The following is a 27558-nucleotide window of genomic DNA, read 5'->3' as shown; positions in this document are numbered from 1 at the left end:
GGCTTCCCCTTGTCTATTCTTCTCCACAAAAGCAAGAGTGATCGAGTACATCTCAGAACTGGTCATGTGTTGAGAGGACAGGAAGCAGCTGCCTGGATTCTGAGTGGGCGGTGGCAAGGCTGCTTGTAGTGAGGACAGTTGTGTGACTCATGTCCCTGCTGCTGTCTCGACTGGGATGTTGCGCTACAGTTTTGCAAGGCGTTGCTGTTGTGAGAAACTTGGGTAAAAAGCATACAGGGCTACCTTTTAGAGAACACATTATATATTGCACTGTATTCCACAGGGAAGGCTGGAGATTGCCGCCCTGATACATCTTCAGTGCTCTCCTGTTTCTCTTTGGATAAAGACTAAAGCTCTCAATATGACCTCTGTGCCTAATGTCATTCGGCTTAACTGGTTATAGCTCTGTTTCCTCGGTCATGGTGTCCCACCAGCCCTCTCGTGTTCTCAACACACTGACCTCCTTTTGCTGCTGTTTGCATGTCAGGTTCTTTCCATAGCCTTCCTGCGAGCTTCCTTCTACCCCGAGGTTATTTTTGGCATTTATTTGGTTAATTCCCTCTCCTCTCTTACAATATCAATTATATTTTCATTTTTAAAGAGAATTCTTCCCTTAGGGCTGGAGAGATGGCTTAGAGGCTAAGAGCAAGTGTTTATTCCCAGCACCCACATGGTGGCTTACTGACCTGTAACTCCAGTTCCAGGGGATCTGCCACTCTTTTGGCCTCTGTGGGCACTGCACACATGTCGTATACAGACATACATTTCAGAATGAACACCCGTATACAAATAAAGAATAAATAAAAGTTTGAATAGAGAACGCTTCCTTGATTTTCTAGATTATGTCAGGTCTCTTGTCTTAAGAGCTAGTAAAATACCCGCTCCATATATAGCAGTCATAATTCACTTTTTTATGTGCTTTTTTAATGTCTCTTCACTATATGCTGGGAATTGGGTTTTTGCCTTATCCGTGGTACTAGTAAACAGCGAGGAAATGCCAGACATAAAAGGCACCTGCTTCCTCTTTAGTTGCTGCTTGCCTTTTACTACTGTTGGACACCTTGGGTATATAGGCTGGGGGACTAAGGTCCCACCCAGCATAGACAGGTAGCTTTTATCTTCTTCCCAGACTGTGAGTGAGAATTCTCTTTGAGTGCCTTAAAATAAACTTCTTTGAGGTCATGGGACATTTATTGGAGGATGGGATAGGTCACGATTAAGCTTGTGGCTCTGCATTTCAATGGTTAAATAGACTGAGGAGCTAATTGAGACTCTGGCTTCTTATTGTGAGAGATGGCCAATCTTTAATTTGTGTATGGGATTAATAGGAGATAAAAATTCTTTGGGTTGTGTCTATTTCCCATGGTTGGCAGATATCTGTTGTTAGGTAAAGCCCTATCTGTGTGAGTGTCTGGGGTTTGGTGACTAGACTGGCCAGTGCTCCTACGGTGTAGAACTCACTGCAGCTGCTATGAGCAGGAGGTGCTGAGCAGCATCTGGGAGTTGTGTGTTTCTGTGAAGCCATGCATCCACTCCTGACTCTGGCATAGAAGGAAGCAGCATAGTCAGGGGAAGCGCTCGGCAAGGACAGGTGCATGGCTGCTGCTGCTTGCCATTAACTTAGAAATCAGACGTCAGGAACTCTAGAACTTCACTAAGCTGCTGCAGAAAAATAACAGGCTTGCAGAACACTTGTTGTAGGAGCTTTGTAGCTTCCAAATGACAGTGAGCCGTTCTCTTACCCAGATCTTGCACACATGTACTTGCTTGGTGGAAACTGCTTAGCACATGGCACTCTGGGGAGTCTTAATACATAGCCTCTACCACATAAGAGAGTATACTAGAATCTGGAGCCGTGGGAGCTAGTCTGCCCCATCTGCCATAGCCTGTCAAAAGACTGACCATCGAAGACATCCTCATTGCCCATAGATGCTCTATGTGAACCCGGTGCGAATGATACAGTTTGGGTGTTATGCAGCAGAAATTTGACAGGGAACCAAATGATCTTTCAGATTTCCCAGTTGTGAATTTTGTCTTTGCTGAAGTTTGTAGGTCTATGTTTTTGTACATTATCTATCCATATATTGATGTGTTCATTTATGTAATATTATTACTATGAACAATAAATGTAGACTGTTGCATACTGTATTAGAACTAGTAATATAAAATAGTATAAAGCAGTTTAACTAAGCAGTTCTCAGATGCTATGTGCAATGTTTTCCAGTGGAAATGTGCATTAAAATCATCTGGTAAACTCAACAGTGGTGGTGCATGCTTTTAATTCCAGCACTTGGAGGGGGGCAAAGGCAGGCGGACCTCTGTGAGTTCAAGGCCAGCCTGGCCTATAAAGAGAGTTCCAAGACTGCCAAGACTATACAGAGAAACCCTGTGTCAAAAAACCAAAAAATATAAAAAATAAATAAAAAAGTAAAAATCATCTGGTAAAGTTAAAAAAAAAAAAAAAAAAAAAAAAAGCCCAGCATTTGAATTTATTTGTTTGGGTGCAGCATCTGGCATACTTACTAGCATCAGGTTCTCAAATGAAGAAGACAGAATGACAGCGACTTGCAGCTGATGGTTTTGAGGTGTTCTTCCTTAGTGAAGACCCACAGAGGCTGAGAAATCACTGTTTTCATTTGTTGCTATTGAAGATAGTTTTGGTTTAAGTTGGTAGGAGTTAGTTCCTGCTTTGTTTACCTGCTTCTCCCTTTCTCTCCTGTCTTACAGGGGCGGAGTCACCAGGACAGGTGATCTCCATGGCAGCTTCCACTCTTGCAAACCTGGCCATCTCCATCACAGGCTATGAGCCAAGCAGTGAAGAGCAGCCCTCTGCCCCGCCTGCAGGTGACTGACAACATGAAGGAGAGTGAAGGACACTGGCAGCACAGAATACAACTCAGACCTGTTGGTCCTCTGTCCCTGTCGTTGTGATTGTGGTTTGTTTGTTTCGGTTTTTCGAGACAGGGTTTCTCTGTGTAGTCTTGGCTGTCCTATACTCGCTTTGTAGTCCAGGCTGGCCTCGAACTCACAGCAATCCTCCTGCCTCTGCCTCCCGAGTGCTGGGATTAAAGGCGTGCACCACCACGCCCGGCCTCGTGGTTTTTATACTGTAGTCTTCATGCATTTCTTTTCCCATGCTTCTGATTGTTTACCTTTTGGGTTTCCTATCCTGGCTCTTTCCCTTGTTTTTTTTTTTTTAATTATTTATTTTTAAAGATTTATTTATTATTTATTAAGTATGCAGTGTTTTGCCTGAATGTACACCTGTGTGCCAGAAGAGGGCACTAGATCTCATTATAGATGGTTGTGAGCCACCATGTGGGTGCTGGGAATTGAACTCAGGACCTTTGGAAGACCAGGCAATGCTCTTAACCTCTGAGCCATCTCTCCAACCCCAATAATTTATTTAATTTTTTTTATTTCATGTGCGTTGGTGTTTTGCTAGCATCTATATCTGTATGAGGGTGTTGGATCCCCTGGAATTGGAGTTATAGACAGTTGTGAGCTGCCTTGTGGGAATCGAACCTGGGTCTTGTGAAGAGCAGCCAGTGCTTTTAACCGCCATATCTCTAGCCCCCCTTGCTTCTTTTTAGAACATGTCTTTCTTATATTTCTCTATTTTTTCCCTTTGTGTGTCTCATTTATGACCCATACCCCAACTCTGCTCTTTTTATATTGTTTTTTTTTTTATTTTCTGTTCCTTCTCCAGCAGTCAGCTCTACATCATTTGTTTGTGTGTGTGTTTGTTTTATTTAAGATAGGGTTTCTCTGTGTGACCCTGACTGCCCTGGAACTCACTCTGTGGACCAGGCTGGCCACAAACTCAGAAATATGTCTGCCTCTGCCTCCTGAGTGCTGGGACTAAAGGCATCTGCCACCGTCACCTGTCCATTATTGTATTTTTTTTTAAAAGATTTATTTATTTATTTTATGCATATGAGTGCTCTATCTGCATATGTGCCTGCAGAGCAGAAGAGGGCATCAGATCACATTATAGATGACTGTGAGCCACCATGTGGTTGCTGGGAATTGAACTCAGGACCTCTGGAAGAGCAGGCAGTGCTCTTATCCGCTGAGCCACTCCTCCAGCCCCATTATTGTATTTTTTTATGCTTTTTTTCTCTTCCCAGCTCTGTCTACATTTGGGTGTTTTTCTTTTGCACATTTTATGCATTTTTTTTTTCTGACAGTCTTTCTCTTAAAAGTAAAAGTACAATTTAATGCCTTTATGCTGTATAGTTTTACTGGTTTTCCAAAGTAGGCCCTCCGTTTGCTCTGTGGGGCCTGGCTTCTGTGAGACCCAGGTGGTAAGTTCATACCAGCTTCAGAGCCACACCTAAATACTTCACAGAGTTCAGAAGTCTGTGAATATATCCTAGTGTGTGCCAGGGAGATTTGGAGGTAGATAATAGTACAGCAAACATTGTTCAAAAGTGTGTGGTTATTACATGTATGTGTATAATGTGCATGTTCATGATGTGTGTAGAGGCCAGAGGTTAATGCCAGTGTTTTCCTTAGTCACTTTCTACCTTAGTTTTTGAAGTACAGTCTTTTGTGGCATCTGGAGCTCTTCAGTTTCACCTGGTTTGCTTGCCAGTGATGTCCAGTGATCTCTGTCCCCACTTTCCCAGCATTGGGATTGCAGTCCCACACTGCAGCCCTGTGCGTGGGTCTTGGGGCTTCTAACCCAGGTCTTTATGCTTATGTACCAAGTGCTTGACCAGTTGACCCATCCTTTTATCCCCCCAAACAGCAAGCTTGTCTTTAAGAACTGACTCAAGACGTGTTTAAGGAAGGCATTATTTAGGAGAAAGCCGTGCAGAATATAGGAACACGTACTTTTCTTGCCCATGACGCCATCTTTCCAAAGTGGAGCAGGATGATACTTAGCCTGCAGAGTAACTGTTCTGGCATCTGTCATTCCCACTGACCTGGAGTTTCCAGATCAGACAAGCAGAACAAGGTCAAACGGAAACATGTTATCATCAGCTTCACTGTAGCTTTGGCCCATGTACACAGACACACGCAGGCAAAACATCCATATAAATAAAATGAAAATGAATCTCAAAAAATATTTAACTCTTAGAAGACAAGATAGAATATTTGCTGTCTCCCAGCAAACCTGATTTCCCTAGACTAAAACCCTAATAGAGTTCAGTTTCTGCAAGTTTGTCTCAGTGCAAATATTGTGTCTTTAACCTAATGCGATCCTGCTGCACATACCAGTATAGTGTGTTTTGTGTTGTGATTTTCTTATGTGGACTAAGACGGTATGCGACTTTATGTCTCTGTGTTTTCTAGAGCCCACAGACAGGGGAGAGCCCCCTCCAGGCCTGTCTGCTTCTTCTTCATCCTCCTCTCGTTCCTCACCCTCTTCTCCTTCACCCACTCTGGGGAGACAGAGGCCTGAGATGGGAGCATTTCTCAGAAAGAAGAAAACAAGTGACATCTACTTCGTGTCTCTCATGTGGGCCATCATTGCTGTCCAGCTCTGGCTGAATCTGTGGGTAGTGCAGCTGCTGCCAGTGCCTGTTGCAGGTTGTTATTTGGTTAAATATGGTTTTATTTTGTTGTCAGACTTTTTCTTCTTTTTTTTTTGCAATGAGATTTTAATATTTGATATGATTTTATTGACATCTTAAAATAGATGTATATTTGTATTTAGGTCATGAGAAAAATGTTGATTTATTGTTATTTTATGTGTATAAGTGTTTGCCTATATAGCCGCAGAGGCCAAAAAAGGGTATTAGGTCCTATGGAACTCGAGTTTCAGACAGTTGTGAGGTCCTCTGCAAGAGCCACAGAGTGCTCCAGGATAGTCAGTAATACATGGAGAGACCCTGTTTCAAAAACAAAAGAAAACAAGACAAAATCTAATGCAGGAAATTTTGAAATGTTACATCATACTGACTGTCTTAGTTGCTTTTCTATAGCCGTGACAAAATACCATGACCAAGATGACTTATAAAAGAAAGCATTGGAGCTGGAGAGATGGCTCAGAGGTTAAGAGCACTGGCTGCTCTTCCAAAGGTCCCGAGTTCAATTCCTAGCAACCACATGGTGGCTCACAACGATCTATAATGAGATCTGGTGCCTTCTTCTGGTGTGCAGGTGTACATGAAAACAGAGCACTGTATACATAATAATAAATAAATAAACCTTAAAAAAAGAAAAAGAAAGCATTAATCAGAGGCTTATCATTCTAGAGGGTTGGAGTCCATGGCCATCATGGCAGGAGCACGGCACAGGCAGGCAGTTGTGGGAGCAGGAGCCGGAGCTGAGGGCTCACATGTTGATGGAACAGCTGTGAAGCAGGGACAGAGATAGAGACAGAGAGAGAGACAAGTATGTGCACACAAGCCAGGAATGGCATGGGCTTAGGAAATCTTAAAGCCTAGTGTCTACTTCGTCCAACAAGGCCACACCGTCTAATCTTTCCCAAATAGTTCCACCTACTGAGGACAAAACAGTCATATACATGAGCCTATGGGGACGCCCTCTCCCTTTCCCCCACTCCTTTTTCCCTAGACAGGGTTTCTCTGTGTAACAGTCCTGGCTGTCCTGGAACTCACTGTGTAGACCAGGCTGGCCTCAAACTCAGAGATGGGCCTGCCTCTGCCTCCTGAGTGCTGGGGTTAAAGGCATGTGCCACCACCTCCTGCAAGTCTGTGAGAGCCATTCTTACTCAGACCACCACACTGACCCTACAATTTACAAGGTTGGGGTCAAGAATACTGGCCTCATGGGGCTGGAGAGATGGCTCAGAGATTAAGAGCACTGACTGCTCTTCCAGAGGTCCTGAGTTCAATTCCCAGCAGCCACATGATGGCTCCCAACCATCTATAATGTGATCTAATGCCCTCTTCTGGCCTGCAGGTGTACATGAGGCAGAGTATTGTATACATAAAATAAATCAATCTTTTAAAAAAAAAAAAAAAAAAAAGAATACTGGCCCCAGGAGTTAGAGAAATTTTTGTGGAAAGAAACCATATCTCAGCCCACCCTCACTAGTAAGTAGCCCTTCTTCTGGCCTCTTTCTTGTTGGCTTTAACAGCTGGCTTCTCTGCTGACCCCTAACCTCTATAGATGCACAGAACAGAATCGTGTGAGGAATAGGAACACAGCTGGAAATATTGCCTGCCGTGGTACAAAGCCACCGAGGAAGAATAGCTGTAGTAGCCAAGGAAATCAGTAAATGTTGGGGCTCAGTCTTCCTTAGTCAGAAGGGGAACTGATGAGAGCCACCAGTTCATGATGTTTGCAGGCTGGACAGTGAGCTCGGACTCATCCTGGATTCAGCTTCACAAAGAGGATGATGTTTAGCTCGTGGGTCTTCTTGAGAGTGCGCCTGGCCAGTTCCTTCTGCTTAAACACCTGTGGCCCTCCAGGCTCCTTTCCAACACGGTCTTGCTTTAGTACTGGCTTCCCTGTGTAGAATGGAAACTAGGAACTTGCTCATGTCTGCCTTTTAAATCTGTGTCCTTTGTGTTTGTCTCTTCTCTATAGTCTGGATAATCAAAAAGCTCGTGATTCACTTTGGAGTGCTGGGCTTCCTGGAGAAACGCTGCCGTGCGTGGTGGCAGGTTATCGAGAGCTTCCTGAAGGAGCGGCAGGAGGCTTTAGCGCCATGGCCGATTATCGGGCTTGGAAAGTTCTTACTAAAAGTTGATAGCAAGGTATCGTATGACTGGGCTGCTGCAGTGGGCTGACTGTGTTCTGTGGCTTGAACGGTCCATTCATAACGTGTGCTAATTGATAATGGGCTTCATATCTAGTTCTCCATGAAAATGTAAGGCCAAGAGTTACGGTTTACATGAGGACAGAGTGGATTTAGATTAAATAGAAATATGGTTATTTCCCTTACAAGAGAGAGAAGATTAGGTAGGAACTGTGGCTCACAGTGGAGACTTACTGTTGGAGTGGTTCTTGTTTGTAAGCCCTCTGCTGAGTCACAGGGAAACCCACCCAGTTACGGACCCCAGAGAAAGAAGTTAGCTTGAGGCCGAGAGCTGGTAATTTTGGGGAACTTTGTGGTTAAAGGACATAGACTCTAAATCCACACACTCTGCCTTCAGCTCCTACTTCTGTTATTTACTAGCCCTGTGACCTAGGACAGATGGCCTAACTTCTCCATGCCCTGGCCTCATTATCAATAGAATGGATCTGATAGCACTTACCTTACAATGTGGTTGTGTGCTGAGCTAATGTATGTAAGATCCTTATTTCAGTGTCTGATGTATTCAGTCACTACAGTTTATATAGAGCACTATCCGTGTGACACAGTGGGAGCATTGTGAAAATGCCCTGTGTTGTCCAGGTGGTAGGAAAGGGAAGCTTTGGGGAAGTGACAGCAGAGCGAACTGAGCACACGCAGGCATCTATCAGTGGATGGAGCTGGCTGTGCAGGACTCTGCACTTGAGGAAACATGCTGCAGATTGCAAGTTACAGTAAAACTTGTAGTTACCATTTCGGCCATCCTGGTTATAAAGCAGTATTCTGTTAAAGCTTTGTAATGCCCTGTGTCTTCCTCTAGCTTTCCTGACAGCCTCCTCCCTGCTCTTAGTGACCTTCTCTCCTGTGTTGTTGCATTCTCTAATGATATCCCACTGTTCTTCTTTCACCTTCCCCTGTCCTCCAGCTCTGGCACTGGCTAAACAAGAAGGTAATGCCATGTGGGTGTGGTTTTCACTACTGAATTTTATACCCTGCCTCAGCCCCTCAGTTTTTTCCTTTCTCATCCTGTGTTTCTGTCCATACATTAAACTTAAGATTTGTTTTTAAAATTCTAACTATAAGCTATGGAAGGTCATGAAATATAAATAAAATACGGTCATTACCAAAACCTCCACAGAGCTCCTAGGATATGAACGGGTCCCTTTGTCAAGTATTTAGGAAGTTGTGTGTCACAGCCCTCTGTCCAGAGAATTGACTTCCTTACCTTTTCTCTCATGTGGCGACTCTGGCATCTTTCTCTTTTTTTTTCGAGTCAGGGTCTTGCTCTGTAGTCCAGCTGGCTTTTGTCCTGCCTCAGTCTCCCGAGAGCTAGGATTACAGACATCTACCCCTGTAGGTTCCTTTGAAAGACATTACAGCAGAGGAAAGAAAGTCTTTATTGCTACTTTTTCTATACACAACATGGGAAATTTTAAAAACTGACAAATCTGTAAAACACTTGTTAAGGTTCTCTTAACTTTTTGGCTAGTAATTTTTTTGGTCCCTTTTTCTTTTTAAATTGTCCTAGCTTGGGCTTCTGTTGCTGTGGTAAACCACAACTTGGGAGGAAAGAGTTAACTTCAGCTTACGTGTTGCCTTGACAATCCATCATGTAGGGAGCTCAAGGCAGGAACTGAAGCAGAGATTATGGAGGAGTGCTGCTCACGGGCTAGCTCCTCTTGGCTTGCTCAGCCTGCTCTCCTCTGCAACTCAGAACCACCTCCCCAGTAGGCTGGGCCCTCCTACAGCAGTCATTAATCATGAAAATGCTCCAGAGCCTTGCCTACAAACCAGCCTGGTGGGGACATTTTCTCAGTTGAGGTTCCCTCTTCTGCAATGCTTCTAACTTGTGTAAAGGTGACAGAAATTAACTAGGAACTTCAGAATCTCAGAAACAGATTGCTATTACTATTTTTTTTTTTCTTAAGACAACTGTAGTCATGGCCTGTGACATCTAATCCTGTGTTTCATGAGTCATGCATGAGGTTTGTCTGTAGGTAGGAACTTCTTTCCATGACTGACATCCTAATAGACACATTTCACATACATTCCTACAGCCAGGCCAGAGGGATGCTGTGCTTTGTTATTCAGAGCAGGGTTTGACTGGTTTTCGGTCTTCAGGTCAGGTTTGCAAGAGCAGGCATGTATGTGTGTCCTGTTTAAACACAAGCAAGACTCAGGGTCAGTAAAACTATTGTAACAAGCCTTAAAGATGTGGAAGTAGATCAGAGTCACATATTTTTAATTACTTATTTATATTCATTAATTTATTCAGTATTTATTTTTGTGTCACAGAGGGTCAAATTCAGGCTGCAAGCATGGCAGGCTGCCATACACTGCTAGTCCCAGATATGACCTTTAAATGTGGAGATGAGAATTTGTTCTCTCCTCCCTCCCTCTCCATTGAAGTGAAGAAAGGGGGAGACTTAGGAGACAACACCTAAGGTTTTAAACAGGATGAGAAGTAAGCAATGTGTAAAATATATTGTCTACTCCACTCTACGTATACATGGTTGCATATGCCCTCATTTCCTATAAGGTTGTGTAGGACATAAGTGTAAGTGTAATCCTTGTCTGTCTGTCTGTTTTTGACTGTCTACCTACACACACACACACACACACACACACACACACACACACACATATTACATAGAGTATAATACACATTTTGTTAATTTTAATCAAAGTGATTCTATATATTTCCTTGGATGGTGTGTATTGAAATGAATTATCCTCAAGATAAAGGAAAGAAGAATTAAATTTATTAAGTTTAATTTGATCTACCCTCAGTGGACTAAATGAGTTAGGAAACCTAATTTATGAGCCCAATTTATAGCTGAAAAGCAGAGTTAGTGTTAAGTTTCCTAGGAGATGAAGTAACTGGTCCTTCATTTTGTGTAGTGTGTTCAAAGCGTTGGTGTGTAGTTGGATGCAGTTGCCTGCATTTCTGTGTGTTCTAGAGGAAGTGCATAAGGATAGACGATACTTTCTAAATAGCTCAATAAACAAAGCTAGTTTCAGAGTCAGGCTTAGTGTAATTAAGTTTTAAAACTTTGCCAGGCGTGGTGGCACAGGCCTGTAATCCCAGTACTCAGGAAGTCAGATGCAGGAGGATCACTGTGAGTTTGAGGCCAGCCTGGTCTAAAAAGCGAGACCAGGACAGCCAAGGCTACACAGACAAACCTTGTCTTGAAAAACCAAAAAAGGAAAAAAAGTTTTAAAAAATGCACCCCTTATATTTGAAATATTTAGCATGCCATTTTAAAACAATTCCTCTTCTTTTAAAAATGAAATATTAAAGATTATTAAATTGATCATGGCCTCGAAAGGCCAAAGAAATTTATAGAGACCATGTATGTTCCACAGCCCAGCAGTGATGTTGACAGTTCTGTTGCCTTTGCTCACTGTGAGTGCAGGGAAGGAGGATCCTTGGAAGGAAAGCGTCTGGCACTCCTGTAGAGAGACCCAGCTTCTCCTGTGTGTGCTGCTCTTTGCTCTTGTTCACTCACACTTGACAGTTGCTTCTTTTCCTCCATTTAACTTTCCTGTTCTGTTTATTTTAGCTGTGTATGAATGTTTTGCCTGCATTACGTGTGTGTGTGTGTGCACGGGTGTGCATGCATGTGCGTCCTGTGTATATGTAGGCCTGGTGCCCTTGGAATCCAGAAGAGAGCAGTGGGCCTCCTAGAACTGGAGTTAAAAGACAATTGAGCTGCCATGTGGGTTCTGGATACTGAACCTCGGTCCTCTGCAAAAGCACACTTCACTATGTGGCAGGCTGGAAATAACAAGAGTCTCCAAAGTCTTTTTTTTTTTTTTTTTGGTTTTTTCGAGAAAGGGTTTCTCTGTGTAGCCTTGGCCACCCTGGGCTCACTTTGTAGACCAGGCTGGCCTCGAACTCACAGCGATCCGCCTGCCTCTGCCTCCCGAGTGCTGGGATTAAAGGTGTGCGCCACCACGCCCGGCAGAGTCTCCAAAGTCTTAAGCAAGTACTTTGTACTTAATTTCTGACAAATTTGGAGTTAGGAAGATTCTACTTTACTCAGAACTATGAAGTCTGAGTTTGTAATTTTGGTAGGCATATATGTGGAATCCTGTGGTTTGTATGTTAATACTGTCTGATAGGATGTTAGGGCTCCGTGCTGTCCTAGTAGATTATTTTCATTTAAAAATATGCTTTTAAGGACACATCTTCATTATTTTCACAAACTGTTATTCATGGGAACAACTCTGGCTGTAATTCTGAAATTACCCAAGTGTTTGTTATACAACCTATACTCCTGGTGTACTGGGTTTCATAGCTATAGAGATAAGAGTGAGGCCGCCTTTTTCTTGGGGAGTTGCCCCAGGATCCAGCTGCCTTCTGATGCAAAACTTCTCAGTTCATGTATTTTAGAACTTATCTTCAGATTAAGACACCTGACCTTCCATACCTTAGCAACCTACGATTTCTTTTTTTCTCCCTTCCTCCCTTCCTTCCTTCCTTCCTTCCTTCCCTCCTTCCTTCCTTCCTTCCCTCCTTCCTTCCTTCCTTCCTTCTTTTCTATCTTTCTATCTATCTATGTATCTTATTTTTAATCTCTGCATTGTCTCTGATGCTTTGGCAGCATGCGTTGAAGCTTAACTCTTCTGTTTGAAGCTCTGAGTGAGTGTCAACATAATAGATTAACTTTTTGTGTCTGAGCTATCTATGACACTAATGAAGGGAGGAGTTCTTCATGGAAAACATATGAAAGTTCAGCCTATGAAGAAATAAATATTATAAAAGTATGATACTGCACACCTGTAATTCCTGATGATGCAGGCAGCTCTCTGTGAGTTGAGGCCAGCCTGGTCTACAAAGTGAGACCAGGACAACCACGGTTACACAGAAAAACTATTTAAAAAAAAAAAAAAAAAAAAGAAGATAGAAGTGTGGGGTTTTTTTTTTTGGTTTTGTTTTCTCGTTTGTTTTTTAATAGTTGCCTTTAAGAATTTAACTCACTATGTAAAGAGTGTAATTTCAATTTCAATTAGGAACAACTTTAGCAGTATTACAGCTTATACTTGGGTTGAAGGGTACAGTATGGCACATTAGCATTATTGATCTAATTAAGTCTAATTTTGAATTTTAAATGGTGGCTTTGCATGGCAGGAAGTGTAGAAATCTATCATTGTTATATATTCTAAAAACAAAAAGTGTTTGAAATGTAGGATTAGGATGGTTCAGTGGTTAAGAGCACTGACTGCTCTTCCAAAGATCCTGCGTTTAATTCCCAGCAACCACATGGTAGCTCACAAGCGTCTATAATGAGCTCTGGTGCCCTCTTCTGGTGTATGTAGGCAGAACATTGTATACACAATAAATACATATTTTTAAAAGCTATAGGATTATTGGGGTTGAAAAGGATGAGAGAAGTTCTAGTGAAGATAGAATATCAAATAACATTTTAAGAAAAGCATAATTTTAATTATTGGCTAAAGAACATACTATATTGAAGATTAATATACCTCGTTGAGTTAGAGTCATGTCATAAAGCGGATGTTTGAAGTACAATAGAAGCTTCTAGTGGATTAGAAGGACTTTAAAAAGCATTTTATTGTGAAATATCTAAAATCTAAAAGCCCTGAGGCTGTCAGTAATGGCTTAGTAGGTAAAAGCACCTTTCACCAAGTTAGTGACCTGAGTTCAGTCACAGATGTGAGAAAGCCACATGGTGGCTCTACCTTCGCAGATTGCCCTCTGATCCCCATACTCACACTCTGACACCTGTGGGTATCCTTCCAAGTAAAAAAACACACATATTCAGCTTTTTTAAAAATTGAAAGTCTTAAAAACACTAAAAAAAAAAAAAAACCAAACCAAAACAAAAGAACCAAAAAAGTACTCACCTACTGTCCATTTCAATAGAACTGCATGGGCCTCCTGAGTCTGGTACCTGGGAACCATTGCTCTGAATTCGCTATTATTGCTGCTGTAGCATTACATGCATCAGCAATTACTGTTTTTATGACCCTAATGGAATAAAAGCAAAATGCAGTTGGAATGTAATTGCTGTCTGTCTTTGCTCCTGTTCTTTCTGATTTCAGAGATGACTATTACAAGAAGCATACACATTCTCTTAAGCCGCCTGTGTTGGCTGACAGATAAGACAGCTCCATGAGACTTAGTTCGACTGATGGACTGTCATCACTTTGTGTAGAGTATGTTTCCCAGGCCTCCTGAACTAGAGATTGAAGCGTGGCTGTAGCACAATGAGCATTCAGGGGTACATGTGGGTGGTGCTCTGCTTAGCTGCCTTCCCATAGCTATGACTATAGCGAGCTCTCCACAGAACAGCAGCGAGTAATACTTAATTTTCTAAAGTTGCTTTTTGCTTTCACTGCTTTAATAAGTATGCTATAGTTTGCTTTGCAGTGCTGAATACCCTGTATTTGTGGTATTTGAGTACACAATGTATTTATTAAGTGATTCTTTTTTATTTCCATGCAGATGATCATCTGGTTGGAGAAGATGCTAGATAAAATTATCAGCATTTTTATCATATTCTTGCTAGTAATAGGAACCCTTCTTTTAGCCCTTCTCCTGACTGCAAAGGTAAAGTACAACCAGTGTTCTTGTTCTAACAGTAGAGTCACGTATGCAGAAGAAGCTAGCAGAAGCAAATGGAAAATGTTATTTGGTCTATCAGAAGTACCTTACCCTACTACAAAATTTTCATTTTGTACATTAGTAATTTTGCTGTGAGTCTGCCTAGTATGTTTTCTTTTTCAATCTTATTTGCATACATTTTTTTTTATCATCAAGTCTTCAGGGGAAAATACAGTTTAACAAAAAACAAAAAACAAAAAGGATCCTGAAGGATAACCTCCCCCATCCCCCAGCCAGCCACCTTAAAATAAGAGGTTTCTGAACTAGTCTCCTGACTGCTACTCTAGTTAGTGCAGTGCACACTCCTTCCCTGTCGCCTGGGGTTCTGATCTTGATGCCTTCTAGTGGTGCTGCAGGCACTGACCTTAAACGCTTGGGTTCAGATAACTCTCCTGCCTCAGTCTTCTGAGTACTTCAAGTACAGGCGCGCCAGTGCGCTCACCTTCAGAATTTCTTCGTTCGCTCCTTCCCTGCCTCATTGGTCTTCCTGTGGAGTGGTTAGCCTTGTGCAGTCCCATGTCACTGTTGTCCCCGTTGCCTGTGTTTTTGGTGTCTGTTTTGAAATGCTACCCTCTGGGTATGGCATGGCCAATGCTCCCCTTAGGTCAGCCCCATAGGGGACTCTCAGAAAGCTGTGACCACTAACCTTCCCTCACAAAGGGAGGGAGGTCTTACTAGACACACATGGCAGCTCACATGGAGTCTTTATTTTTTTTGCTTTTCAGATTCCTCCAGCTTCAGTTTTGTTTCCTATTCATCTCATGAGAAAGGCATTCCCAAAAGCACACGTGCATATTACCACAGTCAAGTGCTTTGCTGAGGGCAGTCTCCTCCTTTCTTGCAGTGCGTTTCCATCCTTGTTTATCTGAACTCTCTTTGACTCTGCTTCCACAGTGCTGCAGCAGTAGTGCAGAGCTACATCGGCATCCACAGGCAGCAGGAAGAGAGCCTGAGCTTGCTGTGGGTTTTTGAAATCTCAAAGCCCAGCACCATGACACACTTCCTCTAACAAGGCCACACCTTTTAATCCTTTCCAAACAGTGCCACTCCCTCATGCCTGAGCATTCAGGTATATGAGCCTATGGGGACCATCTTATTCAAACCACCACAACAGGCAAATTAGGTTTCAGTACCCAAAGGCTTTTCTATATGCAGAACCACACAGAACTCTGGCTTATTTGCCTATGTACGTCATCCTGCACACTCACTGTATTAGCTCAAAGGTTTGGTATTGCAGATGAAGATGCACAAGCATGCACACACTCTGTACCTATGTATAGAGCTTCTTGAAGGCAGGGAAAGTGTGTGTGTGTGTGTGTGTGTGTGTGTGTGTGTGTGTGTGTACATTTTTTCTTCAGTGTACGTTATAGGACTTTATAGCAACTTATAAGTACCCACTTTAATAAAAACTAAGGTATATTATCATTTGTTCCTATTAGAGTAGAAAAAGACATTTTGAATTAGGCTTATTGCTTGCTTTTTTCTCTCTTTACCTATCTTACAGGTACATCAAGAAAGTGTACACATGATTGAAGTCACAAGTAGTCTGATTAATGAGACTCTAGCAAATCATCCAGAGTGGGCAAAGTAAGAACACTGTTTTGAAAAAGAATACTACATATGGGTGACCTAGTTCAGCATCTGTTTGCATGGAACAGCGTTCATCGGTACAGCTACACTGCAAGAGGAGAGATGTGGTTTGCCAAAGCTTTGATAAATTGTAATCCTGTGGTAAGGAGGTGCTTAAGATTAGGGACAGTTTCTGGTATCCCCTGAAGGTCAGACTGACCTAACACTCAGAGATACTCTTGCCTCAGACTTCTGAGTACTGAGATTATAGGCATGGCCCGATGCCTGACTCTTATCTTTTAGTTTATTGACATTTTCTGTTCATTTTTCTCCTTATAAAAGAACATTTTTCTAGACATCTTAACTATTGACAGCAATCAGCTTTCTTGGTATGGTCATTTTATATGTATAAAACCCATGAAGCTGCTAAGAATTGAGGCCATTGTCTCTAGCACTGTTACTCTAATAATACTCTTTTCCATGTGCCAACTTGGTAGCATGCATTGTATTCCAGCATGAGTCATGGATAAATTAAAGCCAGAACTATGAAAACGGTGAGCTTCAGTATCTGGTATCCAGCATGATGGATGCAGTCTGGGGAGTATACAAGGCACTTCTGGGTTTTGGAAGGCATTAGGTATATGAGAAATCTTCCTGGTCGAGGTGGACCGTGCATCCTCCTTAGCTGTGAGGACATGAGAGGTTTTGGAAGGCATTAGGTATATGAGAAGTCTTCCTGGTCGAGGTGGACCGTGCATCCTCCTTAGCTGGAGGACATGAGAGGTTTTGGAAGGCATTAGGTATATGAGAAGTCTTCCTGGTCGAGGTGGACCGTGCATCCTCCTTAGCTGGAGGACATGAGAGGCCTCTTACTGGAGAACAGTGAAACCTGAGGACTGCAGTCCTTTACATGGCTGGAGCTCTGTGAAGAGATGCCACAGCAAAAGATCAGTGCATGACAGATGGGACATAACATACTTCACCGTCTTGATTTCTGGATTCTTAGTCCGTTCTGTACTTCCTTAGAGAGACACTGCAGGGTGTCTTAGGTCTACATTTCTCTTTCAGCAGGTCTGGGATTAGGCTCAAGCATTTTCATCTCTAACAGGCTCCCGGGCAGGTTAGGTGCTGGTTGTTCATGACCCACACTTTCAGAATCTTGTTGGATGGTGAGTATCTCAGTGTTCCAGAACCATGTCCTCTGTGCTGCCTATGCAGGTGACCTAGGACATGTGTGGTCAGAGAAACAACACAGCAGAATGAAAAGGAGGCTGGGAGTAGGTTGGCAGGGTAGGTTTAGATCTTTTGGAGAGCCGGGTCAGGATCATCAGGCCTGGACATCATATGTTCTTTGTGTTAGTGATCGATCAATAACTTATAATTTGTTATTGGTCCTTCAGTTGAAAGCATTGTTAGAATAATATACTAAAAATGGGCCTTTCTGTTTTCTCTTTTTGTCTTTTCTATTAGTTGGCTTCCTGAGGCTCAAGTGGTCCAAAGAGCTCTCAACTCTGCAGCCAACAATGTGTATCAGTATGGACGGGAATGGATAACTCACAAGGTGAGGCATGTCCTTTCTTGTGCCTTCGTCTGTGCAGGACCTGTGCAGGAGCAGCTTCTCCCTCTGATAGAAGATAGGCAAAGATTACATTTTTGAAATAATTTAAATCTACAGGTGGTGCCATAAAGTAGAATCAAACTCTTAGGCTATCACGGCGAACAGTGCCAGTGGCCTAGAGGTGGAGTGCTTACTTTCCAGGTAGATCTGATTTGTTAGAATGGAATGCTCACAGAGCTTGAGGGGTCAAATAAGGCTTTGTGGGGGGAACGCATTCATGCAGGCATGTTGAATCCTTATCTGCCGCTCACTATGCTGGCCAGTTTCCAGTTTCATTTAATAGTCTACGCTTCCTGTCATACTTTGGCCTTGTGGTGCATTTGCTCCTCGGTGGTGACTAACTCCAAGTCCTTGTTGATTTCTGATGGAGCTGTCTGTCAGTGTGTATCTGGCTGGAGGTAGAAGTATTTTTGGGTGCTACTTGAGATAAACCCAGAAGAAATGGCAGATCAAGGAAGAGTGTATTTTTGAAAAGTTATTTATAGGACTGAAGACACGGAAGTGTGAGTGTGCTTGCCCTTGATAACCGTGACTGAAGGCTAGAGCCTTGTAAGGAAAGAGTGACAGGAAAAGACAGTGGTTGGATTTAAGGAATAGATTTTTAGTGTGGCTTTGGGGTATATCCCTCTCCTAATATTGCCCAGAGAATGCAATTAATTTTCAGCCTTCATATACCTAAGTAGTTAGGGCCATACAAGGATTGACAAGCTTGAGGGCAGTGAAAGTTGTGCCCCCGAAAATTGCATGAACAATTAATTTCTTGTTTAAAACTAAAAACCAGGGTGTTGGGGAGATGGCTTGAGAGTGGTTAAGCACCCTTGCTGCTCATGCAGAGGACCTGGCTTAGGTTCCCAGCACCTGCTTACTGGTTTATAACCTTTGTAATTCCAGTTCCAGAAGATTTGACACCTTCTTCTGATCTCTCCAAGCGCCAGGCATGCACTTGGTGAACATATATACATGTAGGCAAACACTCATACTCATAAAATAAAAAGAAATCATAAAAAGTAATAAAACTGCTGGGTGGTGGTGGCTCATTGCCTTTAATCCCAGCACTTGGGAGGCAGAGGCAGGAAGATCTCTGAGTTTGAGATCAGCCTGGTCTATGGAGGGAGTTCCAGGACAGCCAGGGCTATATAGGGAAACCCTGTCTCAACAAAGAAAGAAAATAGTAACACCCCAAGTTTTGAAAAAATGTTCTCTCTATATGCATTCCGATCTGCTAGTCAGCGATGGAACCATTAAAAGTTGAGAAAAAGTTTGTCAGTTGGTTTTATTATATCTGTCCAAGACAATATGATTAATTGGCACATGATGATATTGGAAAAAACTGCTGAGTAAGCAAAAAGTAATATGTGTATACAGATCTTAGAATCGTCATAGGAGGAAGAGTCAGCTCCCGCAAAGAACTTGCAGCTTTCTATAAGTGTATTATTTTACTAGAAAACACAGTGTTTTGTTATGATTTATATATTTGGGAGAAGTTTTTATTTTGACATTCCTGTCTTTTAGGTAAGAAGATAAAGGGAATTTTGGTAAATAATACATCTTAGATTAATAAATTTCAGACTACTTACAGAAAAGAAATAGCTATGTAACCTTTTGTTCAAGAGTCTAAAAGTGAAGACAGTTGAGGACATTGGTATTAAAGTATAAAATATTTGTGGTCCTGACTTAGAAGACAGAAGGATAGTGTGTATAATAGCCATCACATTTCCATCAGCTGGTAGATGGCCCAACTTAATATGGTAAATTTATTTCACGTGTGTGAGTGATATGTCATTGTATGACTGTGTGCATGCTTGTGTGAGGGGTGTGAGGTGACTAAGATGTGTGTGTGTTTGTGCGTGTGTATGTGCGTGCGCAGAGGTCCTACGACAGCTTTTGAGTGTTTGCCGTTAAGGTAGTAAGCTTGATGAAATGAAATAACCAATAAATGTTACAACATGTATTAACCTTAAAAATAGAGTGTTAAGTAAAAAGTACCAGTTACTGGCTGGTGAGGTTGCTCAGTGGATAATGCTGTGCAAGCCTGATGACCTGAGTTTGGGGCCCGAAGCCCACAGGATTGAAGAAGAAAATCAACTCCAAAGAGTTGTCTTCTGATATCTGCATGGGTGCATGGCACCCCTCTAAACACACACAATATAGTAATAATAACAAAGGATCGGCCATAAAATGCGTGCGTATAATTCCATATATACGAAATATCCAGAAGTGGTCAATCCATAAACAGAAAATTAGAGTGATGGGTTCCAGAAACAGATGATTCTGAGGGGGAAATAGGAGTGATTACTAATGGGTGATTAAAAACTAATTGTAATGGTTAAATAACTATAACTATACATAAGACTGTTGACTGGTCTACTAAAGTGGGTGAATTGTAAGGTGTGAATTATGCCTTGATGCAATTGTTAGAAATACCTTGAAACTATAGGTGTGAGTTTAATGAGCCTTAAATCTTTTAAGAATCGTTAAGAAGTGGATTGCAAGAGCTAGAAAGGGCGGAAGCTAGGAAACACTGCCATGCCCAGAAGAGAGAGGGTTTATTATTTTAATTATTTACTTATGTATATGACTGCTCTGTCTGCTGTCAGTGGAGGGCATCAGGTCCCATAATAGGTGGTTGTGAGCCACCATGTGGGTACTGGGAATTGAACTCAGGACCTCTGAAAGAGCAGACAGTCTTCTTAACTGCTGAGCTATCTTGAGAGGTCCCCCTCCCCCTTTAAATTTAGGTAAAAGCAGAGAAAACTTTGAAGGTTCCAGGCTGTCTTTCCCCAGGCTGCTTTATCAGGCTTGTCTGCTGTGTGCCCACATCCAGCTTTTGTTCTGTGCAGGCCTTTGCTGCCTGTCTCCAGCTTTGCTTGAGCTATCCTTCCTGTTTGGTGTGGTTTTTCCAAAATTTCCAGCTAGAGGTGCTGCACTTGGACAACAAAAGTGATGTGTTTCTTCTGTCCCTCTGCCATGACTACAAGTGAAGAAAATAACAGTGCATACACAGCTCAGGCCAGCAGGAAGCCAGAGTTAACAGCCTCCTAGAGTATTAAGCTTATAAACAGATCAAAATTTTAGGTACTTTGCTGGGCAGGGTGGCACACACCTTTAATCCCAGCAGAGGCAAGCAGATCTGAGTTTGAGGTCATTCTGGTCTACGGAGGGAGCTCCAAGACAGAGAAACCTTGTCTAGAAAACAGAGCAAGCCGTTTTGAAGTACTCGTGAGTGTGGTAAAGAGTGACTTGGGATGATGCTTTAGTTAAGTGTTCAGAGAGTTCTACTGAGACACTAGTGAGGAGGTGGCTGGTGAAGGTCTGGGGAAAGAAGCATGGGCTGGGCAGAGTGGTAGTGAGGGTGTGGCCTTGCAGGCTTGAGCTGGTGTGAAGGCAGGACGGCTGCAACAGAGAGTGGCACATAAGGCAGAGGACTCCAAACGGTCCTCAGGCCTTAGCTGGCTGATAGTAGTGCCAGCACATTAGACTGCTGTCTCCGTGTGTCTCGCAGCGAATATTGTAGTCTAGCAGGACAGTGTTCTGGGTCTCTAACTGATGTTCTGCTGGGTTGACAGCACCATGGCTTTGTAGTGGGTTTTACAACATGTGTACAATTATGCAATATTTTTTAAAAAAATATTTTTAACTGCGAGTCAGAGTTCTAAGCAAGATGCCAGCATAGGGTAGTGTTTCATTGCATTGATTGCCACTCTGTGGATAATGTCTCCCAGAGGCTGACTGACCACTTTATGCCTTTTCTGGTTAGGGGGAATCTCAGAAGTTGACATAGAACATTAGTATTAGGAGGGCTGTGAGTATCTGACAGCCATGTCCTAAGAGATAGAAGTAACTAATGGGAGTGTGTGTTTGTGCTCAGCATCTTCTGTGAGGCCTTCTTTGTGTGTGTTGGTCACACAGGCTACACTTGAGAGAACATGAGAGAACTTTTCATTTAGTGAGACAGTCTTATAGTATAGAGCAGCCTGGCCTGGAACACGTAAGCCTCCTGCCTCAGCCTCCCTAATGCTAGGTTTACTGGGATACACCTCCATGCCCTGTGTTAGTTTTAGTACTGGCTCTGCACTCTTTGCTGTAACCTTGAGCACGTTGAAACTCTCGTCCCACACTGACAGCGCCGTTGAGGTGTGAGCCTAGGGTATCATGAATGTGCACCATTGAGTTATATCCCCAGCCTACAAAGCCATTTTCTCTTTGCTCTTGGGTTGTTGCAAAGATCATATAATGTAAATAAAAGCCATTTAAAATTGTAAAATGCTTTTCAGAGTTAGGTGGCTTTTATATTTACTATGAATAATTTGTGTCTGGTTTAAGAGTAGACCTTCCCCCCCCCCCCACCCCCACCCCCCGACAGGGTTTCTCTGTTAGGCTTGGCTGTCCTGGACTTGCTTTGTAAACCAGGCTGGCCTCGAACTCAGTGATCCACCTGCCTCTGCCTCCCGAGTGCTGGGATTAAAGGTGTGCGCCACCACGCCTGGCAAGAGTAGATCATTTTAATATAAGGTTAGATATTTGCATCAGATATGGGTGATACCTGGCTTAGGTTTGTTTATAAGGCCAACATTCAGTGGGCAAAGAAGTACCTAAGTGCATATTATAAACCAGTGTGGAGAATTAGCACTCTCATCACTAAATAATAGGTTCTCATTTAGTGGCTGCTAAATTATCTTTTAGACTTGCAGTTAATTCATAATGCCTTGAGAAAATTGGTATATATACAGTGTCAAAAGTATTATTTGTACAACCCCTTTGAAAGTTGTTGGGCAAAGAAAAGAAAAAAAAAAAAAAGGCTAGGCATGGAGGGGCACTCCTTAATCCCAACACTCAAGGAGGTAAAGGCAGGTGATCATTGTGATTTCAAGGCCAGCCTGGTCTACAAAGTGAGTGCAGGACAGCCAAAGCTATACAGAAAAACCCTGTCTCAAAAAAACAAAACAAAACAAAAAAGGTGTTGGGCAGTGCATAGTCCACATTCATATTTTCTTGACTCTTGTTCATTTATTTTTACACTTGGTGACATGAAACGTAAGCCATATGTAAAGATGCAGACTGCCTTTAGAATTGAGACTGTTTGAATATCCTTCTGTAAGCAGTGATTCAGTAACAAGGGATTTACTTGAATGGAAGAAGGTTACAAACACTAGAGATGAAATGTGTATGATCCAAAAACATGCTGATTTTAAATTTCACCTTTGTAAATGGAGAGGAAGTACAGAGGAAGTGGGGAAAATGGAAGCAGTCGTTTTAAGAAAATGGAACTACAAACCAATACTTTGGTTTAAAATTGATTTTTTGGGCCTGAGGAGATGGTTTAAATTTGTAAAATATTTGCCATACAAGCACGTGGACCTGAGTTTGGTCCCTAGACCCCATGTAGATAAAGTGTGGGACACACTTTTAATCCTGGTACTCTGGAGACAGAAGCAGGTGGCTCTCTCTGAGCTGGAAACCAGCCTGGACTACAAATAAGAGAGATCTGTCTCAAAACAAATGAGCAAAAGAAAAAGCCAGTGTGGTCATGCTGTAATCCCAGTGCTGGGAGGCAGAGGCAGTAGCATCTCTGGGTGGCTGACCATTTCTCCTTTGCCTGGGCGAAGGAGTGAACCAAGGTCCTACACATGCTAGGTAAGTGATCTCTTACTGAGCTGTTTCCTTTGATCTTTAAAAATGGCTCCAATAAGGAAATAGGATGAGGTACTACAGTGAATATAGGTTCTACTGCTCTGTGTCAGGTTCCTAGAAGCCTGTTCTGCCAGTCCTGGCCTGTCTCAGCAGAATCAGAGGGACATTTATGCTCACATATAAGGTTCTAAATTTTATGGAAGAGTCTTATGTGGCCCAATAATAGAGAGGAGTAATGGAAGACTTAAGCATGATAGATGAGCTCTAGGCTTGCAGGGTAAACGTTTCCTCTAGGCAGGTTAGAGAAGTAGGTCATTAAGTGTGTTTTTATTTGTATTTTCTCTAGTGCCCTGAGACCTAAGAAGAGAGGAAATGGGAGGATGGGAGAGAAGCTGGGGAGTTTACTGGAACATGAAGGCGTTTCTTTCTTTTCATTTTTTTTTTTTAAAGAAAATAGCAATATAGCTAGATTTAAAAAATATTTTATTTAATTTTAATTTATGTGCATTGGTGTGAGGGTGTCAGATCTTGGAGTTACAGATAGTTGTGTGCTGCCATGTCGGTGCTCTTCCTTTGGAAGAGCAGGCAGTGCTCTTAACCACTGAGCCATCTCTCCAGCCCCTAAATGTTTTTAAGTAGTTGAATATTTTATTTTGATTTGGGACAAATAAGGACCTAGCATGTATTAATCATACTGAATTGTTACTTAGAATATTATTTAGATTATACCTGTTTTTTTTTTTTTTTTTTTTTTTTTCCTCTTAGCTTCACAAAATTCTAGGAGATAAGGTGAACAATACAGCTGTGATTGAGAAGCAAGTTCTAGAGCTCTGGGACAGACTGTATCACTCTTGGTTTGTAAAGGTATGTTCTTTTGGCTAATAGTTTCCATAGTAACTAATAACACTGTTTTGCTTTACAGATTGAGACTGTAGGATTTTAGTACCTTTAGAGTTTCAATTAGTTTAAATTTCCAGCAGCAAGAACTTAAGCCTTTATTCAGTGCCAGCTTCCGTTGGTCTGTCTCTGTGTCAGAACCTGTTAGTCTCTCTGGGGTATCAGTGTTCCCTCCTTTGCTCATAGCAGCTCCCTTGCAGTAGCTCTGTGCAATGCAGATGGAATGAAAAGTACATCTGCTTATTTATGTATTTATGGTGATGAGAATTGAGCCCGGGGTCTCATGTGTGTTGTTAAGCACAAGAGCTACCACTGAGCTGTTATACTCCCAGCTCCTACAAGGCACATATGTTATACTAACTTTTCTAGTAGCATTAAATAATTAAAAGTGGATGAGATTACTTTTAATAATATATTCATTTAATCCAGTGTTCCCACTGTCATTTCAGTATGTGCCCAATAAAAACAAAATCAGTTTTTTACATGCCTAAAACATCTTGTCTTTGAACTCTATTGCATGCATTGTGCACAAGCAGCACAGTTAAGATTTAGTTCTAGCCATGTTTTTGTTTTTTTAAACAGTTTTTCTGTGTAGCCTTGGGTGTCCTGGACTCACTTTTGTAGACCAAGCTGGCCTCGAACTCAAGAGATCCACCTGTCTCCTCAAGTGCTGAGATTACAGGTGTGCACCACCGTGCCCAGCATGAGCCATGTTTTAAATGTTCGGTAGCCATGCGTAATTAGTGGCTACTGTTAGGAAGTGGTGAATTCTAGACATTGAAAATCTTTCTGCTTGAGGAGACAGAAATACATGTAAACTTTAGAGACTTGCAGTCAGCTTTTTATGTGGCTTATACTTACATACACTTACTTACAAAGAGTGGTTTGGAAAGCTGTGGATTCTGTGAGCAGGTTCAGTCTGCCAGGTCTGGTGGGCTGCTGAGAGCCGAGGTATATGAGTAGAGGGCAGAGCTGCTGGGTTTCCCCAGGGTTAACTTAAGGAGAGGAAAAACATGCAAAAAGAGGGCAGCTGCGTCTGAGTTGCATGCTTAGTGACATGTTCTACATTGTGCAGTCTTGCCCCGAGATGAGTTGAGGGAGTAATATTAACTTTTGTGGTAAAGATTTGATAGTTAAAACTAATAGTGGTTTATGAGATGAAGTATCTTACATTTGATTCTGTCAGAGGAATTAGGCAATTAGAAAGGTCTTAGTAGTTTCTTGGGCTCGCTCTGGATATTCTTAACATGTCACTCACCCTATTTGAGCCACATTTTTGTTATTGTTGGAGTGCCAGGGTCTCAAGCACAGATCTGTACATGGGAAAGTGAGGTGATGTCTCCCTTTCAGTGTAGGAGACCAATACAGCATGCTGCACTCAAAGGTGGAAGAGTGGAAGGGCACATGAAACATTAAATTGCCTCTGAGCTGGGCATGGTGGCACGCACCTGTAATCTCAGCACTCAGAAGGCAGAGTCAGGTGGATTGATGTGAGTTCGAGGCCAGCCTGATCTACAAAGTGAATCCAGGACAGTCAGGGCTACACAGAGAAACCCTGTCTCAAAAAACCAAAAACAAACAAACAAAACCCAGAAATTGCCTCTGAATTTTAACCTCATTTTGTGTATTCATTTCCCTTTCAAATTCAGTGTTTTCTGCCCATGTAAATTTCTTCCAGACAGACAGACAGACAAATTAGATGCCCCTTGCCCCTCTTGGTTCTTTGTCTTAGTCTCTTCTCTCTGTGCTCCTACCGTGTGTAAATGACTGAGAAAGGAAAAAGAGGCAAAGGCAGGAACCAAGGAAGGGCGGACGTGCTGAGGGAATGAAGAAGGTTTATGTGAACTCTTCGGGTGCGGTGCACACCGAGGAGCATTGTGAGTTTGTAGCTGTTCAGGAGGGAAACACATGTGTCCTATAGACACAGAACCTAGAACAAGAATACAGAAATATTGACTCCCAGTCTTTAGCTGGAGCCCTTACTATCTTAAATTTGAAAGAATTTTTATAGGTGAGTACTTACTGAAGTATTATAAGAAGTTGTAAAACAGAAGAGGCATTTATTCTTTGGCTGCATTAAAATGGGGATTTTACATGTCACTGACCTTGTCCCATAGAACGTGACACACTCTGGAAGGCACAAAGGGCACAAGATGCATGTGAGTCGTCAGAACAGCTGGCTGGGAGATATTTTGGACTGGCAGGATATTGCCTCCTTCGTTCACGAGAACATTGAGACATTTCTTTCGGTAAGACATAGCGGTTATTGTTGAACTACACTTAGGGATGCTACCAGAAGTGATTCCATCTTTCCTTACATCGATGTGGGCTGCACAGGTTTTGAGAACTGTGAACCAGAAAGCTATCAGAAGCTGCAGTCCTCAGGCTGACTCCCCGGGGATTTGCCCGGGGTGTAGGAACACCTGAACAGTGCTAATTCCTGAAGCACAGGAACAGGCCTGTGGGCTCAGGGTCTTAGGTGAGTGTCCTCATCCCTCAGGGTCAGCAGGGTGCCCTAGGATGCACCGCTAGAGACAGACCAGCTTTTCTGGTCTTCTGGAAATAGGGGTCTGGTTATATAAGACTGTAAAGACTTAGGCTGCTGGCTTCCCACTGGCTCTTGCTGGGCTCCACCCACCTCGCACCCTCACACTAAGGCTCAGTGTTCACCACCTCTCTTCCGATCCCAGAGCTCATTTTGTCAGGTATCTTGGCATGCGATTTTTTTTCACAGAGAAAATCTTTCTTGTGAGTAAACATTTGACTTTCATCAAATTAAAATGAGTGGAGACTCAGAGCACAGTTTTAAGGAGTTTGAGCTGAGTGAAGCAATCCCCGACATGTCTGGAGCAGGGCCACCTGTGTCCACGTCAGGTTCGGGGCTGGCTGGCTGCTGCAGGACTGCCTTCTCTGCTGGTTTTGTCTGGATTGCTAAAGTGATGTTTACGTTGCTCTTTCTTGTTTTGCCATTTTAGATATTATCTTTTGGCTTCCAAATATGGAAGATGAAGGTAAAGACGTGACTTTCTTCCAAGCCTTGAGTGTTCTGGCCCTTCCGTGGGGTTTCTCGCAGCTCCCTCGGCCACCTCCCTGTACTCACATGCTTCCTTTCCTCTCTCACTCAGCTGAGGTCCTGTCACAATCTGGAATGAAATCTGAAAAATTACGTCTTTCTTTTTTTATGTTTCCATTAATGGCTTACTTAATTTAGGACTAGGGACTCACTATTTCTCAGGCTGTCCCTGAACTCATGGCTTCAAGCAATCCTCCTGCCTTAGTCTCCCAAGCATTTCACATTGCAGGCATGTGACAGGGTACCCAATTGTTTTGTTAATCCTGTGCCTCTGCCTTTACTAGCCCAGTGGTTCTCAAGGGTTTTAGTAGGACTTCAAAGTGCATGTTTATCTATTCACTAAGTAATTTTTCATGATAACATGAGGGACACACTTCAGGGTGTTAAAATACTGTTTTCTGGGGCTGAGGAAATGGCTGCACAAG

General features: G+C 42.5%; 1 protein-coding gene across 4 annotated transcripts in view; it reads left to right on the top strand.

Moving 5' to 3' along the window:
• Tmem245 (transmembrane protein 245) overlaps positions 1 to 27558 on the top strand; it is a 75265-nt gene that overhangs the window by 21101 nt on the left and 26606 nt on the right. Inside the window, exons 4-13 of one of the 4 annotated variants that reach the window (XM_051162213.1) lie at positions 2728 to 2844; positions 5302 to 5538; positions 7507 to 7676; positions 8640 to 8663; positions 14187 to 14291; positions 15850 to 15932; positions 17385 to 17475; positions 23929 to 24027; positions 26178 to 26309; positions 27036 to 27071. In XM_051162213.1, the coding sequence (XP_051018170.1) occupies positions 2728 to 2844; positions 5302 to 5538; positions 7507 to 7676; positions 8640 to 8663; positions 14187 to 14291; positions 15850 to 15932; positions 17385 to 17475; positions 23929 to 24027; positions 26178 to 26309; positions 27036 to 27071 (1094 nt within the window). The remainder of the gene's footprint in view (positions 1 to 2727; positions 2845 to 5301; positions 5539 to 7506; positions 7677 to 8639; positions 8664 to 14186; positions 14292 to 15849; positions 15933 to 17384; positions 17476 to 23928; positions 24028 to 26177; positions 26310 to 27035; positions 27072 to 27558) is intronic. The other 3 variants (XM_051162220.1, XM_051162224.1, XM_051162233.1) reach the window with 3 other exon arrangements.

Source organism: Acomys russatus, chromosome 2 (genome assembly GCF_903995435.1).
Source record: "Acomys russatus chromosome 2, mAcoRus1.1, whole genome shotgun sequence".
Lineage (NCBI taxonomy): Eukaryota > Metazoa > Chordata > Mammalia > Rodentia > Muridae > Acomys > Acomys russatus.
This window is presented reverse-complemented; position numbering and strand designations above follow the sequence as displayed.